This window comes from Urocitellus parryii, chromosome 15 (genome assembly GCF_045843805.1).
Source record: "Urocitellus parryii isolate mUroPar1 chromosome 15, mUroPar1.hap1, whole genome shotgun sequence".
Taxonomy (NCBI): Eukaryota; Metazoa; Chordata; class Mammalia; order Rodentia; family Sciuridae; genus Urocitellus; species Urocitellus parryii.
This window is the reverse complement of record NC_135545.1, coordinates 41,466,904-41,483,620: the sequence shown is the minus strand read 5'-3', so window position 1 is coordinate 41,483,620 and position 16,717 is coordinate 41,466,904. Positions and strand designations below refer to the sequence as shown.

Genomic DNA, 16,717 nt, shown 5'->3' with positions numbered 1-16,717 from the left:
CTATTGTTTTACCACCCCAAATCGAACTAAGATATGTTCCAAGTCAAAAGGCACATGCACATGTCTGTAATCCCAGCGACTCAGGAGGCTGAGGCCAGCCTCAGCAAATTAGCAAAGTCTTAAACAAGTTAGTGAGATGCTGTATCAAAATACAATGAAAAGGGCTGGGCACATGGCTCAGTGGTAAAGCAACCTGGGGTTTCACTCAGTACCAAAAAGGGGCATGGGTGGTACGCACCTCTTCCCAGTAACAGGCTGCCTACACAGAATTCCTTACTGGGGGAAATTTCTTTTCATGTAATGTACACAGACAGCATCCCAGATGCCTCAGGTATGTGTTGTGACAGCCATGGACAAAGTCTGCTAAAATGTCTCTGATCAGAGACTTGTTAAGTCAACAGCACATCATCCTTTCCACTCGATGGTGGAGGAAGCTGCACCATGTAAGAGTGTGAGGTGACTCCTGTGTTAGGAAGGGGAAAGCATGGTGCCCCAGAGGGTGAGTTGTGGTCATGCAGATGGAAACCAGGCATGAGAAAAAAATCTCTCTCTCTCTCTCTCTCTCTCTCTCTCTCTCTCTCTCTCTCTCTCTCACACACACACACACACACACACACACACACACAGACACACACACACACATACACACAATGTCCTGGGCATTGTGTGTAAGACCCTGAGGCCTTGATGGTTCCTGTGAAGGAGTCAGGACTGGTGGGGACAGAAGAGGGTGGAATCCAAATCTGTGCACTCCTGTGACTTGTTAATGATTATTTTTGATGGGTGAAGCCAAGACAATATTTATAATGGCAGCCAACAGTGAGATTGGGCAGCTCTCCTTGTCTAGAAAGTCCTAGTGACTTTTGAGAGGAGCCTGGTCAACAGCAGGGAGGTGGGAAAGACCCTCTGTGGGTGTGCCATGGGGAGAGGTGAGTGTGGACTCCTCCTGGGCAGAGTGGGTAGGATTAGCAAGAGATAAGGGGGCCCACAGTAGAAGCCCATAAGGGAGAGGATCAAGGGCCAAGGACAGCCTAGGCATCCTGCCAACCTTGCCTAACTTCTGATGAGGGCCTGGATGCTTCCACTGGACTCAGAGCCCCATCACCTTTGCCCTAATGGCCAAACCATATCCTTTTTTAGTTCAGGTGCATAAAGTGACAGGAGCCCAGTGACATCCCACATCCCCTTTAGAACACAGTGCCTGGGCCTTCTGTATTTCCCCCAAAAGACAAGTAACCTTGCCTGGAGCCCCTTTGAGAGGGCCAGGTCACCCCTCTGGCCAAAGACATGACCTAGAGCCAAATGGCAGCAGGAAGGGGTTCCTAAGTGGCTGTTTTTCCCATTGGCAGCTGGAGCTCCAGCACAGCCAGCACTCAGTGTCCTGAATGCCCGTCCAGAGACAGGGAAAGTGGCCCTGCTCTTCTGGGTTCCTCAGTCTCCCCTCATACCCTGCCTTCTCCTTGGTGGTGGTGACATCAGGCTGACTGACCCTGTCTGCACTTCAGAGGAGTCACCCTGGGCATTAGGTGGACCCCTGGTGGCTTCACATTCCCCTCTGTCCTCTATGATTTCCACCATCCTCCCCCTCCCTGTCACCTATCCTCCTGCAGCCTCAGTCTCTTCCTCTGCACCCTTTGGCTGATGGGATTCCAGACTCTGCCCCCCCAAACCCAAACTGAAGCCTCAACCTGGCTTTGGAGGAGGAGCAGAGGACCCCACAGGCCATGATGCCCAGCTACCCATGAAGTCTGTGCAGCCACATGGTCAGCTCCCAGGGCTGTTTCTGTGCTGCTGTGGTTGCTGTGCTTCAGAGGTCAGCACAGAGAAGGACCTGGGCTCAGGTGGATTTTGCAGGGAGGAGGCAGAGCAAAGAGTGGTGTCCTACAAGCTGGGCACTGTGGGAGAGCCACTCTGAACCCGCACAGGTTACAGAGAGGTGGGTACTGAGCAGGACAGGACTCCCTGACTCTTAGCTGCTTTGAGATCCCAGGAACCCATTCCTTACCCCTGGAGTCACTAGTTTACTGTCCTAGCAGCCACTGGCTCTTTTATTCTACTTGTTTTGCTACTGTGACCAAAAGACCTGACAAGAACAACATAGAAATGGAGAAGTTCATTTGGGGCTCATGGTTTCAGAGGGCTCAGTCCAAAGACAGCGGGTCCATTCCTCAGGTCTCGAGGAGACGCTGAATATCATGGTGGAAGGGTGTAGTGGAGGAGAGCTGCTCAAGACATCATACCAGGAGGCAGAAAGAGAGCGAGCTCCACTCAACAAAGACAAAATACATACCCCAGAGTCGCCCCAGTGACGCACCTCCTCCAGCTCCACCCTCCAGGGCTACAGTTACCATTAGTGAACCCTCATCAGGGGATTAATCAATGATTGGTTAAGGCTCTCATAACCCGATCATGTCACCTCTGAACTTTCTGGTATTGTCTCACACATGAGCTTTGGGGGACACCTCCTCTCTAAACCATAACACTGGCCCATGAGGGTGCTGGGGTGGAGAGGAGGGAGCAGTGGGCTGTAATTGGAGGAGCCAGGAGGGCTTCTCTGAGGGGACACAAAATGAAGATCCCCACAGGTGAGAAATGATGACCTTGGGGGATGAGGGGACTGTCTGAGCAAACTGGGCAGTGTGACTGTGCCCGTGGTACTGGGAAGTCCTTCTTCCTCTCAGCATTCATAGTTTCCTGAGTTCCCTCCAAGGTCCTTGTTGTCCTGGTCTGAGGGTCTGTGTAAACCTGTCCCTATTCGGTCCTGCTTGCTCTGTTGAAATACACTGGTGACTGCAACTGTGACACTTCTTAAGAACCCACCCCCTTGGGCTGGGGATGTAGCTCAGTGGGTAGAGTGCTTGCCTTGCATGCACAAGACCCTGGGTTCAATCCTCAGCACCACCAAAAAGAAAAGCAAGCAAGCAAGCAAGCAAGCAAGAAAGAACCCACCCCCCTCCACTTGCTCTGTCCCTACCCTGTGGCTTCCCCTGAGGACAGCTCCCTCTGAGGTTGAGTTTACTGTTATTTATGCACCTGACAAACCTTTGGAGGACTTTCTGTTTCTAGCACTCTGGACCTGGAAGGGCTCTCTTGGGCATCTGGTGCTGCTGGGGAGACAGACCCATAACCAGGAGATGTCAAATCTTCTAGAATCCTGCAAGGACATAGGGAATACAGCAGGAGACAGGAGTGCCTGCTCTGCCTGTCTTCCTGGAGGAAGGGGTGTGGGCTCCACCTCAGATGACCTTCAGTACCTTCTCCTAACAGGCCTTGGCTTCTTCATCTAGCCTGGGTTCATTCCTACACGTCAGGATAGCAAGTGTCCTTTATTGATGTCTTTCTAGGAGTGACAATATTCTCAGGTGGCTGTGTCCGTGACTTGTACCTAAAGAGCAAGGTCTTTTTTTAATTGAAAGTTTTCCATCCAAAGCACTGTGGTCCAAGCCACTGTCCCAGCTCCTGTCCAGGCAGATACTCTCTCTTTCTGTATTCTCTTGACCAAATTTATACCTGGGGCTGTGGAAGTTGAGATATTCCAGCTCCTCCCGGTTCATAGTCATGTTATAAGCTCCCTAATGTCAACTGAAAAACACAGTGCTCCTTCCTAACCTGGAAGTTGCTGTCTACCTCTTGGTGAAGGTCCCCAAACTAACAGTAAAACTGTGGAATGAAGAAGAGTCTTCAGAGCATTAGGGCATGTGGGGGTGGGGTGGGGTGGAAAACTGACATATATGTAATGATCTAGAGAAAGTCTGAGAGAAGAGGAGAGAGAGAGAGAGAGCGAGAGAGAGAGAGAGAGAGAGAGAGAGACAGAGAAGAAGATTGAAGCAGAAGCTAAAAATCCAGAAAAATATCTGCAGTGACAAATCCCTGCTACCGTCCTTTCCATCTCATCAGGTTTAAGACCCCCTAAAAGCAAGTTTTGGCGAGAATATGGAGCATCTGTCACCCTCATATTGTTTAATGGGATATAAAATAATATAGTCATTTTGGGAGATACCTCGGCATTGTCCTTAAAAGTTCAGCCCAGAACTGGGAGCAGTGGAACATGACTATAATCTCAGCAACTTGGGGGGCAGACACAGGAGGATTCTGAGTTAAAGGTGAGCTTTAGAAACTTAGCAAGTCCCTCAGTATTTTAGGGACACCCAGTCTCAAATTAAAAGATAAATAAATACAAAATGGATTGGAGCTGTTGTCAGTAGTGAAGCTCCCCTGGGTTAAATTCCCAGTACCCTGTCCACCAAAAAAAAAAAAAAAACCCCAAAAGGAACAACAAGTTTCACTCAGTCTCAGTGACTTGACACAGAGGATTCTTATCACAGGGCTTTACCAAAAAAAATAATAAAATAAAAATAACACATGTCTACAAAGTGATTTCTGAAAATACACACCTCAACTTTTATGTAAAATAGCCTAAGCCAGGCATGATGGTACCCTTATTGCAATTCAGGTACTCAGGAGGTCAAAGGAGGAGTTGGAGGCCAGCCTGAGCAAGTTAGTGAGACCCAACTCAACTAAAATAAACAGGGATGGATATGTAGATCAGTTTTAGAATGCCCATGGGTTAAGTCTCCACGAATAAGGAAAAAAATAATAAGTGGGAGGAGGACAAATGAAGTCACTCAGGTGTGCATCAACTGGGAACGGCTTAAAGTGTGGCAGATGTGTACATCCAAGGCCACTCCTGAAAAAGAGAAGAAATTGCAAGTTCAAAGCCAGCCTCAGCATTTTAACGAGGCACTAAGCAACTCAGTAAGTTCTGTCTCTAGTAAAATAGAAAAGAGAGCTAGGGGTGTAGCTCAGTGGTCAAGTACCCCTGAGTGCAGTCCCTAGTACCCCCTGCCACCCCAAAAAAACTCTTAAGAATAGCTACTGAATGGGCTGGGGTTGTGGCTTTAGAGCACTCACCTAGCACAGGTGAAGCACTGGGTTCAATCCTCAGCACCACAAAAAGATAAATAAATAAAGGTATTGTGTCCATCTACAACTAAAAGATATTTTAAAAAGAAAAGAAAAGAAACAGCTACTGAAACTACTGAAAGTCTGAAAAATACTCTGAGGACCCACTCTGGGAAGCATCCTGTGCATGCTCAGAACTGAAAACCATACAGGGGCATGTTTGCAGCAGGAGCACAAGGAATGTTTTCAGCACAGAGATGAAGGATTATGCACCAGTCCCTGTACACTAAAAGGAACTCAAAGGTCTTTTCACCTCTGCAGAGATCCAGTCACCCAGGCTTACTGCTGTCCTCGTCTGCCCCCTGGTGTCCAGGATGGGAAACACGGCAATCTTCATCTTGAGCCCTAAAGGCCTTGGTGCCCTGTGGTGGGGCTTAAATGCACTGGGTGAAAGAGGGGAGTTTTTCTGTGGTGCCTCATGGAGGCAAGTTGGTGAGAGGGAGGTTATAGGGGGAGTCCCAGAGTTCATGGAGTGAGGGACACAGCCTTTCCATGACAGAGAGAAAATGCTTTGGAGGAACAAAAGGGCATATTGAGCTTTATTTGGCACTTTTGATTACTGAGATAAAAGATGAGAGGGTTTCTAGTGGAGGGTCCAGAAAAGTTTAGGGGCATCAATGAGGTGAAAGGGAAAGTCAGTCACGTGCATGCCATAGTGAGCAGGAGGCTGCAGAGGGAATTCTGAAAGATTGTACATGGAGAGATCCTCAGGGAGCCAGGGACAAGAATCTCTTCTGCTATGTGTCTGGGCCTCCTGGCATGTCAAGGCCTCTTCCAGGACACACCCCAGAGAGAAACATCTTCACAGCTGTGTGGTGATTGTGTCAGTGTGGGGCTCACAGTGTCTGCAGAGCCACAGAGAATGAGAGGCAACTTCAGGAGACAGGACCCTGAGGACCCCACCTGGCTCTCCAGGATGCACCCAGCTGGCCCAGGCTCCAGAAGCCAATGGAAAAGCCCAGTCCTGCTTCTCATAAGGATGGGACCTGTCACCTCCTTGGGACATAAATAGATGAGTGTGCATGTAGATTGAAATGTTAATGATGGATGGCATTTAATCTCCAGGTGGCTCAGGGATATGGAACTTTGGTTTTGTTTGTAGCCTGGGTGGGTTAGATGTGGGAACTCTAAGTGTTTGGCCTGAAAGTTTTTGTGCTGCAAATTATACATTGAAAGCCAGTCTCCATGGGCTGGGGATAGAGCTCAGGTGGTAGAGTGCTTGCCTAGCCCTCACTAAGCTCTACTGCATTAAGTTCTAATACACTAAGCTCAATCCCCAACAACGACAACACACACACAATGCATAACTAATAAAATCAGTCTACTTCTTGGGCTTTGATTGAAAAAGAAAGAAAAAAAACCAGTCTGAAATGATGAATCATTGGGAGGGGACAGGGTTTAGGAACTGTCAAATAGTCCCAAGAGAACTTGTTCACCCCTTCTGCCTAGTGAGGACATGGTGGGAAGGTGCCATATAGAAACCAAAGCAAGACCTCCCCAGACAACAAATAGGCTAACACTTTGATTCTGGACTTGACACGTCCAACAGAGAAGACAACACATTTGCATTGTTTATGAGCTACCCAGTTTATTGTGTTTATTTGTTGATATTTTGTTGTTAGCACTGTGATCAAACCCAGGACCTTGTGCATGCTTGGCAAATACTTTACCACTGAGCTACTCTCCCAGGACTTGTTGTTTTACTTTGAGTTCTTGTCTCCCCAAGTGGCCAGCCTGTGCTACATATGTAATTCTTTTCCCTCAGCCTCCTGAGTGGCTTTGGTTATAGGCATGTGCCACCATGCCGAGCTAGGTTATTATTGGAGTTGTTGTTGTTGTTACAGGAGCCTGATGGAGTTAAACACTGGGGCTTATGGTGTCCAGGTTTTCTACAGAGGTCCCACTGGTATGAGAACATGGGGTAAGTGCTGAGAGATGGGCAAGAGGTTCAGAAAAGTACCAGCACCACTTTCTAAAACTTCTCTGTCAGCATGGGAGGGTGTGGCTACTGGGAGGAAGGGATAGATGGGGTTGTAGGGAAGGAGAGGGGTGGAAGGACTCAGGCACAGTGGGGTGAGGAGGAAGGTGGGCTTGCACTGGGAATTATGAGTGTGTCTAACAGGAGAGGACCCACGGTCGAGTGGATGGACGAATAGCTATGTGAATGAGTGGGTCAACCCTGGTTCTTCGGTGGGCATGTGTGGGCACCACAGGAAGACCCCATCACACATAGCACACCCCTCTCTTCCTGACAAGGAAGCTAGAGTTCTGTGTGCTTGTTCTCAGCCTCCTTTAGCTCCTGGATCTTCTGAGGCAGGGTCTTGGTCCAGAACTGCAGCCTGTGTGCCTTCAGGGCCTGGCCCACAGCAGGCTGGATGCCCAGCTGCAGGTACTGCTGGTCCTGGTCGAACAGTGGCCAGTGGGGTAGGCCCTCTCCATTGGGGTTCCTGTGCACATGCCCTCCCAGCAAGGCAGGGCGAGGGTCAGTCTGAGCTCTGTTGAACTCAGACCTGACCTTAAACCCCAATTATGGACAGGGTAGCCAGCCACGCACACAGAGGTGTTGAGAATGGGGAGAGGTGACCTGATGTAGGAAAGTAATGACCTCTCACTAGTGTCACTAGCCTGGCCTGTGTTGCCCTTTCTGTGAGAGGCTGGCTCCCTCGGTAGTCCAACACTATGGACCACTGTAAGAAGAGACCAGTGACCTGTAACCAAATAGCACCCTCTTTTAGTGTGGGTCTTCCCATTGGGTAGGGGGCTAGGATGTGATGGAGGACACACAATTGCTAATGGGGTCACTTCAGACAAGGGGAGCAGTGGAGGACCCGTGCCCCCTGGCAGGTTTTCTCACCCATTTCGAGCAAAGTTGGCCCAGTACTTCATCATCCTCCTTTTTAGCAGCTCCTCCTCCTCAGTGAGCTCAACTGTGGGAGGAGGAAGGCAAGGGCCCAGGTCCTGGCCAACCCCATCCAGCTGTCCACTCCTGTGCCACACTCACCACCCCAGCCCCAGGCTTGTGTCCCTTCCCTATCACAACAGTCCCAGGGCCAGGCCCTCTGCTTGCCCAACCTGCCTTTAATACACCCAGTTTTTAACTGGATCAACACTGGGCTCCTCCTTGGCATAAAAATTTCCTTCTTTTGGACACTGTGAAGTCATTTAAGAAATGATTCGGTTTTACCCAACCCTCTCTTCTCCTATACTAGAAACCAAGTTTGGGTGGGAACAGGTAGAAATGAGCATAGATTGGACTGGGAAAGGTCTAACCCTGGAATGACCCATTGAGTTGTAAGATGGTAGACACTGGATCCCATGTTCTCTCTTACCCCAGTTCCTCATTGTACCATGAAAGTGATTGCCACCCTGTACCCATGAGAATGCTCCTTTGGAACAAGGAGAACTCACCTCTGATGCCATTGATGTAGGATCCAAAGACGAAGACGAACTCATCATCACCATGGTCAGCCTTCACATGTGGAGGCCTCAGGTGCTTAATGAAGCTGGGCGGATGCTGGAACTCATAGAAGTAGACAGGAGCATGGGAACCTGGAGGGTGGACAGGATGTGTCACTCTTGGTGACAAGATTGCTGGGTCCAAGCTGGCTTGAATCTTCACAGTGGCTTGGAAGCCCAGAATGGATCAGAGGCAGTTGCAAGGCTCTTTGTTAAGACATGTCTTGGACTTCCTGGCTGCATGGTCAAGGGCAAGTCCTTGAGTGCCACTACCTTAGTTCCCTCCTCTGTAACACATGTGTGAGGTCTATGTCTTACTCTAGCCATAAGGATTTACTGAGATGAGGGCGTTCAGGTACCTGAGAACAGGGTCTAGATAAAGACATGTGTCAGGACCTGACACCAGACCTCACCTGGGACCCACACCTCTGAGCTGTCTCCTAGGAAGCTACGATTCAGGTTCAGACACACTCACTCTGATACTGTGCTACTTGGAGTGCAGGCATCACAAACATGAAGTCCGCCATCATCTCCTGTAACTGGAGTCGGAGGGTGTGGGGGTCCTCGTTGTCTCCCATGTACTCCTCCATCAATAGGTCAGCACATTCGGCAGGCAACTTCATCTAGTCCAGGGGATCAGGGAGAGTCAGGTTAGGCAATCTCTGGGGCAGGGAGGCAGGAACTTGAGGGTAGTGATTGATGTTTGGGATGTGTCAGGGAATAGGGTAATGGTGTCAAGCTGTGCAGTGGCCCCACTCACAAATTTACATAGATCAACATTTGTTCCTGTGGATTCCTGAAAAGGAAGAGTGTCTGGCTGCACTCTTGCCTGCATCAGGGCCCCAGGAGTCTCACCCTCTGTGTTGATATTCTCTGCAGAACAGCTTGCGCGGTCTCTCTGTCTATGTCTTTCTGGATTTCAGGGGGGCCCAAGAGCTGTGTGGTGAAAAGATAGTCTAGAGTTGGGGGTGAGATGACCAGGAGGTACGAAGTCCAAACCCACTCCCACCTGACACTATCAAGGGGGTTTGAAGAGGAGACTCACCATGGGAATGATCCAGCCATACTCATCATTGGTGACACCAATGATGCTCGGAACACGTTGAAAATCAGCAGAGGCCAGAAGCTCCCGGGGGTGCCTGGGTAGGAAGGCCCCATCCACCACAGCAGGAATGATCTTGAAGGGCTAAGGGGGCATTCAAAGTCCATGATTATGGGAAACAAAGTCTCTTTTCTAACGACACCTGAGTTACCTCCAACGCATCCTACTGATCCCGTGATTCTCAGACCAACATTCAGAGATTCTACAACTGGTTAAGCATATTTTTATCTCAATTCCCATCCAGAAAGCTATGAGGATACAAGAAGACCAAGCCTTGAAAATGACATCATAGTTCTACAGTATAAAGCACTGTATTTTCCTTATACCATGACCTCTGTCTCCTCACTAACATCCATTCAGCCTACCTTGGTAATAGCCAGCATTTCCTGTTCACTCTTGCCCCGCAGGCAGCTCACCAGGGCCTCTGACTCTACTTGCCCACAGGCAGACAGGTTGGCCACCATCTGTAAAGGCACCAAAAAGAGGCTGAATCATCCGACAGACAGGGAGGGGGTTGCTGCCTAAGGTCTCAGCTGTGTGCAGGTTACCCATAATTCTCAAAGGGAGCCATGTGTGTATTGCAGCAAGTATGAAATCCTTCCACCTTCCCTGAAGCTCAGGTGTCAGCCAGAGGAGCCATCACACCTGCTTTACATGGGTCTTCTGAGGAGGAGGCCCCCAAAGTGTACCTTTGCAGACCCTAGAGCAAAATCAACCACTTGAGGCAGAGGTGTGTGCATTTTGAACTTTGAGCTCCTCAGGAACCCTGGGGTGGTGGCCAGTCCTGAAGACACCTGCATGGTCTTTATTCCCATGGAGCAGACAGAGTGGCAGAGGCTCTGAAGTTGAATGGTGAGTCTGCAGATTTGGCCTTGGGCAGTAAAGGATACTCACTGTGGAGACAACTTTAGATGAGCTGGTGATGAGCTCAGGCAGCAGGGCCACACCGTTCTCCATGATGGCACCATGGAAGAGTCCTTGGGACACTGGAGACACCACATGTGAGGACACACTACTGCCACCTGCAGACCCGCCAATAAGGGTGACCCGATCAGGGTTGCCTCCAAAGTGAGCGATATTCTGCTGGACCCAGCGTAGGGCGGCCATTTGGTCCAGGTAGCCCCAGTTGCCAGTTGCATGCTGGTCTCCAGTGCTGAGAAATGGAAAGGATGATGATCAATGGTTAGTCCTCTGTCTACTCAGCCCTCATTGACCATCCCTGTCCCAGGCTCACCTGAAGAAGCCCAGAACTCCTAGGCGGTACTGGATACTGACCACCAGTACATTTTCAATGGCTGCCAGAATAGAACCATCACACATGGAAGCTGAGCCCATCACCAAGCCACCACCATGGATCCAGACCATCACCTGGGAAATCAGGAGATATAACCTGTGGTAGCGACCATGCTCAATCCCGTCCTGGCTGAATCTCTTATCTGAAAAGTACCTTGGCTTGTGTAGCTACCCACACAGAACTCTAGTAGGACTTCATGACCTCGGGCTGGGGATATAGCTCAGTTGGTAGAGCACAAGGCCCTGGGTTCAATCCCCAGTACCAACAAAAAAAAAAAAAAAGGACTTCATGCCCTAGGGCACTGGTGAAAGAATAACTTCAATCTGGAAGATCAGGCCTCCCATATTTTGGGGTCTAATCACGAATTATCACCTGGATCTATTTCTCTCAGAACTACTCTGAAAGGAAAAGAAAATTGATGATTCTGTTATTACCCCACTTGAACATTAATTTAAAGTGTCATCTAATCTCTGGCCCCCAAAAAATAGATGTTCATGGAATGTAGTGATTGCAAAATTGCAGATTTGGGCACCTGAATGGGATCTCCTGGGTACAAGCTGGGAGTTGATCAGTGGGTCAGAACATTTGGCCTCTGACAGCATCCAGGGCTCTTTGACTCCATGCCTAGATCAGATTCCTGCCTGCATAAGAGGCCTTCTTGGACTTAATAGTGAGAAACTTTTCATGGTAGTTCACTCCACAGTGGTGGCCAGCTGAACCTGTGTCTTCCAGTGTCATCGGTATTCTTATGTAATACTTGGGGTCAATCCCAGGCCTTCACAGCATTGTGCTAGCTCTCTACCTTGAACCATGTCCCAAGCCTGTTTCTAAATATCTTCTAAAAGAAATGTTCTGCCACCCTTCCACTGACCATGACTTGACACTCACAGGCAGGTTAGAGCCCTCACGGGCATGTGCAGGCTCGTAGATGCTGAGGTACAGGCAGTCCTCTGACATGGGGACGGGAGGCAAGTTTTTCCTCCCTAGGTTCAGAACCTCTATGTTCATTGCATCTGTATTTTGCAGACACCTGGTGACAATGGAATACAGTTACTCCAGGGGCTGAGCAGTGGTCAATTCAGACCTCAGGTCCTAACTAGATCCCTCACTCCCTGCTTTAACTGATGGATTGCCTCACATGATCCTTCTTTCAAGTCATTCCCTATTGAGTTCCAGGCCACAGGCTCAGGGGAAGCAGGGATTTTCCCAGACCCCCAGGGAAACACAGGCTGCATGTGTTGACATTCACTTCTTAACCCTGTCCCCATTCAGGCCTGGAATAGCATAGGTGTCCCCACACAGGTGGTGCCTGAGTGGATGGAGGTTAGTTCTCACAGAAGGGTAATGGGGCATCCCACAGCCCAACTCGAGACTCTCAGAAAACCTCACCCCTCCACTGAATCTCCAGCTGTAAGCACATGCCCCTTTCCCTTGGCCCTGTGGGTGGGGTCCTCAAGGAGCCACCACTGTTGCCCTCCTCAGGGATCTGCACCATCGACTGCTGGAGTCAAGGTCTTTTATAGGTTCAGAGAGCCAAGCCGACCCTCTCCCAGACTCGTCTCCCCTGGTAGGAGAGAACCCCTGGAGTAAGTCAAATCCAGGGACATGTGTTTCTGCTCTTGTGTTCACCACCTGGAGCTAATGCCTGTTGGGTTCCATACCCTGAGGCAGGGGCCTGGCAAAGTTACTCCTGCATTGGAAAAATGAGTGTGGGAATTGCCCCAATGCAGAGGGATATATTTTTATATATTTGTTTATTTAGGGCCTGGGATTCAAAGCCGGTGTATTAGGTTGCTAAAAATACATTACCACTGGTCTTCAGCCCCAGGCCTTGCAGTACAGTGTAGATAATGAAGCCACAGTAGCCTGGCCTAGGACTCGGAATACCCACCCTCACCCCAGTCCTGAGGTTCCCCAGACCCCAGGAGAGCTTACATGGCCGGGTGGGAGGTCCCATCTCTCACACCACTCCAAGGTTCAGGGGGCTCAGGGGCTGCAAAGTGCAGTGGTCCTAGAGGTGGCTTGGCAAAGGGAATTCCCAGGAAGGTGTGGACCCCCACATTGGTTTCCTTCACATGGACAAGGCTGCCCCGCACCTGCCCGGTGTGGGTGATCCGGATGGGGCTCACTGAGTCCTGGCCTGTGGGCAGAGAGATGCACTTCAGGCTCAGGTCTGCCCACTCAGCTGCTGACCTGCAGCACTGTGGCCTGGTTGGCCCTCCTCAGCTCAGCCTTGTGGAGGGAGCCTGATCTGTCAACATTCACTTCTGAATATTTCTGCCCATCCCTGTCCCTGTCCCCACCAGTATCACTCGACCGGGTCACAGCCTATCCCTCCAGGCTCACCAGGCTCTTGTGACTTGCCACGATCCTTTAGCCCTAGCAACTAACAACAGAATGTCTTTTGGGCTGATGGGTCAAGAGTGTCCATTGCACAAACTGTGCCAGGTCAGGTCACCCACTGGGAGGACTGTGGGAATGGAACTAAAGATTTCTATCCTTAAGGAACTCATACTTGATGGGACAAGAAATGACATAAAGAAGCATCATTCATGTAAGGATATATGAACGGTGGGAGGAGAGCTATGAGTTCAGGCCATAAAACTCTTGTCCCTCCTGGGGTTGGGGATCTGGGCAAGGAGGCAATGGAAAGTCAAGCTAGATATATCTCGCTTGTCCAAGTCATGATATTTGTTAAAAGTTAATGGTGGGCATATTGTGTTTAACTCTTCTCTCTTCCCAAAATAGGTCCACACTTGGGTGCTGTGCAGCCCTCAGAATGCCCCAGTCCTCTCTCTGTGCTTCAGGGTGCAGAGAGTTAGGCAGTCAGGTCCACAGTCCTCCTGCTATTGTCCTCATCTCCACAGCTCCCACATCACTGGAGCCTTCCCTCCCCCAGGCTCCAGTTCTCACTCTAGAGTTTGGCAAATGTGAGCTGGTTCCATAAGAAAACATTAAGAACTCCAAATCTCCTCCTTTCTGCCACGAGATGCGCTAGGATCTGATGTTTGATGCTACTCGGTACAGGTCAGGCCAGGGCAGCATCCACTCACAGGACCAGAGAAGGAAATTGGCCAGCATCCCTTCAAGTCCAAAGACACACTCTTAAATGAATTACAGTAGATGGGGCAGAGAGAGAAGATGTGAGGGAAGGGGAGGGGGATAGTCGGGGATAGGAAAGGTAGCAGAATACAACAATTACTAATAGGGCATTATGTAAAATTGTGGATGTGTAACCGACGTGATTCTGCAATCTGCATTTGGGGTAAAATTGGGAGTTCATAACCCACTTCAATCTAATGTATGAAATATATGTCGAGAGCTTTGTAATGTTGTGAACAACCAATAAAAAAAAAAGAAAAAAAAAGACACACTCTTGTCCCTACCAACATGCTGTCTCCACACAATGCCTTGCCAGATGGGATCTCGGTCCATGTAACTCATGTGACCACTGGCCCCTAATGCCTGATATTAGTTACTACAAAGGACAAAGCCTGCAAAATATTCCTGCTTGGAGTCTGGTGACATTATGTAGCTGCTTCCTTAAGGATAAGCCCTGCATGAAACAGCAGCAGGAATCTCACCCATGTATATATATACCGGTGTGAAGTTTCCTCGTTTGTCCAGATGTGGAAAAGCTCACATCAGAAAGGATGGGTTTGTGACCATTTAGGTGAGTTACAAAGATGAGTAGTGTGTAAGTCCTGGACTCTATTCAAGACCTAGATGGGCCTGTGGAGGAGCCAGGACTTGGTGGGCAGAAGACTGTGGGACTCAATTCTATACCCTTTCATGACTCAGTTTTTTGGTTTTTTTTTTTTTAAATTTTTGGATGTGAGTTAAAGAAAAAAGACTGTTGAAAATAGAATCTTTCAGTGGAGCTAGAAAAAATCTTCCTCTTGAGAAAGCTGTGGTTCTCTAAGACACCACATAAGGGAGGAAGCCTGTCAATGGTGATCCAAGGGGGACAGGTGAGCATGGATTTCTCTGTGCAGATTAGATTGGGAAAGTTTGGGCTATGTCCAACACCAACACTGGGAGCCATTGGGGTGGGAGGGATCCAGAGCTGCTGACACTCCATGGGCATGGTACTCTGCTGCCAACTGTTGCAGTAATTCACTTGCAGGTCAGCATGGGAAAAGAAAGAAGAAGAAGAAGCAGAGCAAGCAGCAGCAGCAGAAAAAAAAAGTCCTTTATTGTGTACAAGCAATCTTTTTATAGTATTGTGAACAAAGAAGGCAGCCTTCCAACATCAATAAATCAGGTCTTTCAGCTGATTAAACATAGCATACAGAAGTTTTACTTTCTAATCAGAAGTGACCCGCTTCTCATGGCTAATCTACTCTTGACTTAGAGTATGCTGAGCTTTGCTCTTTGTTTAGAACAGATAAAAAATTTTTCTTAGCGCCCTCCTAGCACACTTGGCAGAACATCCCATTTGCAGGCAAGTCCACCAAGGACAGCAGACACCTCGTTTTCAAGCATGTCTGCTGTTACCTTATCTAAACCTTGAAGAAGCCTCTCCTTTGAGAGTACGCCCTCCCAAGGACAGCAGACACCTCATTTTCAAGCATGTCCGCTGTTACAGATCTATACCTTGATAGAACATCCCGTTTGCAGGCAGACTCCATCAAGAACAGTAATAGTAACACAGTTACCTCTGATTTTATACACCAACACTTTCTGATAAGGGCCTAGAGACTTCTACCAGGTACAGAGCACATTGCTTTTGTCCTAGAACAATCCAAGCCATGACAGTTCAGGTTCACCAGTGAAGAGAATTCACCAGTCATTCAGATCAGCTTTGAGAAGTGGTTCCGGGGCTTCTGTAACCCCCAGGGCCACTAATCTTGCCTGAGACCACTATGGAAGATGCCAGAACTTCTCTGTCCAAGGGATCAAAACACTCAGAGCCAAATGTAACCAGCAAGCTCTTAAATTGCTGTTGTTATTATCCAAGGGTGAGTAGTAGCTATAGCCACAGCCACACACAGGAGGGAAAGGACCCTGTACCTGTTCCTTTGCCAGGAGGCTTCCGACTTGCCCATTCCCTGGATTCCATTCCCACAGTCTTCTGCCCACCCAGTCCTGGCTCCTCCACAGGCCCATCTAGGTCTTAAATAGGGTCCAGGTCTTACACACTACTCATCTTTGTCTCTCACCTAAATGGTCACAAACCCATCAGAATCCCCTCACACTAGCTCAATCCTCCATGGGGGTGTCCTCAGGCAGCTCTGACCTTCTATAGCTCACTCTCCTGCCCCTGATCCCCTTCATGTCTCCTCTACCAACTCCCACGCTCTGGTGCCTTCCCTCCAGGTTCAGCGTCTGTCTCTGTGCACTTTGGCAGATCCAACCCAGGTCTCTACCACCCTCCCCATGGCAGCCTCACCCTGGCCCTGGATGAGGAGCATCAGGAGCCCATAGACCACGATGATGAGCCAGGCAGGAAGACGATGCAGGGACATGGTCGGCTCCCAGGGATGCTTCTGTATTCCTGTGCTTCACCTGGAAATGCAGAGCAGCATTCTGCCCAGGGGGAATTTGAACCTGACAGTGAGGAGGTGGGGAAATGGGAGGTGCCCTGCAAGGTGTGTGCTCCAGGAGTCACTCTGAACTCTCAGAGGTCATGGAGCCACTGGGCAGCAGGCAGGGCCCTACCCCTATTCTTCCCTTGGGCACCTCCCAAGGTGCCACACAGTCTCTGCAGCCTTCTGAGATCCCAGGACCCCTCTCCTCACACCTGGAGTCACTAACTCCCTGTCCTTGAGTCACAGGCCCATGAGGGTGTTGGGGAGGAGAGGAGGGGGAGGACGGGGAAGGCGGTGCTGAGAGCAGTTCCATGGATCTGAGAATGAGGAAGGAGAGATGTAAAAGAATAATGGGAAAGGGGTTTGGGATTT

At 49.4% G+C, this 16,717-nt stretch overlaps 1 protein-coding gene across 3 annotated transcripts; it reads right to left on the bottom strand.

The window, feature by feature from the left end:
• Positions 1 to 7,222: 7,222 nt before the first annotated feature.
• On the bottom strand, positions 7,223 to 16,319 carry LOC144250366 (cocaine esterase-like). Of its 3 annotated transcripts, none has more exons than XM_077793081.1 (12): positions 16,207 to 16,319; positions 12,750 to 12,954; positions 11,703 to 11,844; positions 10,755 to 10,888; positions 10,415 to 10,673; positions 9,886 to 9,984; positions 9,464 to 9,604; positions 9,274 to 9,354; positions 8,894 to 9,041; positions 8,371 to 8,511; positions 7,817 to 7,889; positions 7,223 to 7,409 (listed from the first exon to the last, which is right to left on the bottom strand). In XM_077793081.1, exons 1-12 carry the CDS (start codon positions 16,280 to 16,282, stop codon positions 7,223 to 7,225), a joined length of 1,686 nt encoding a protein of 561 aa, XP_077649207.1. In that variant the 5' UTR covers positions 16,283 to 16,319. The 3 variants fall into 3 exon arrangements, with proteins under 3 accessions (XP_077649207.1, XP_077649205.1, XP_077649206.1); XM_077793079.1 differs by having other exon boundaries at positions 8,422 to 8,511; positions 16,207 to 16,282; XM_077793080.1 differs by lacking the exon at positions 9,886 to 9,984 and having other exon boundaries at positions 16,207 to 16,282.
• Between the last annotated feature and the right edge of the window lie 398 nt (positions 16,320 to 16,717).

Coding starts and splice junctions, on each gene's coding strand:
- LOC144250366 (XM_077793081.1), bottom strand. CDS start 16,282: ATGTCCCTGCATCGTCTTCCTGCCTGGCTCATCATCGTGGTCTATGGG. Junction 9,605..9,885: donor AAATGCTGGCTATTACCAAG/GTAGGCTGAATG, acceptor ATGCCCCCTTAG/CCCTTCAAGATCATTCCTGC. Junction 7,410..7,816: donor GCCAACTTTGCTCGAAATGG/GTGAGAAAACCT, acceptor GCATGTGCACAG/GAACCCCAATGGAGAGGGCC.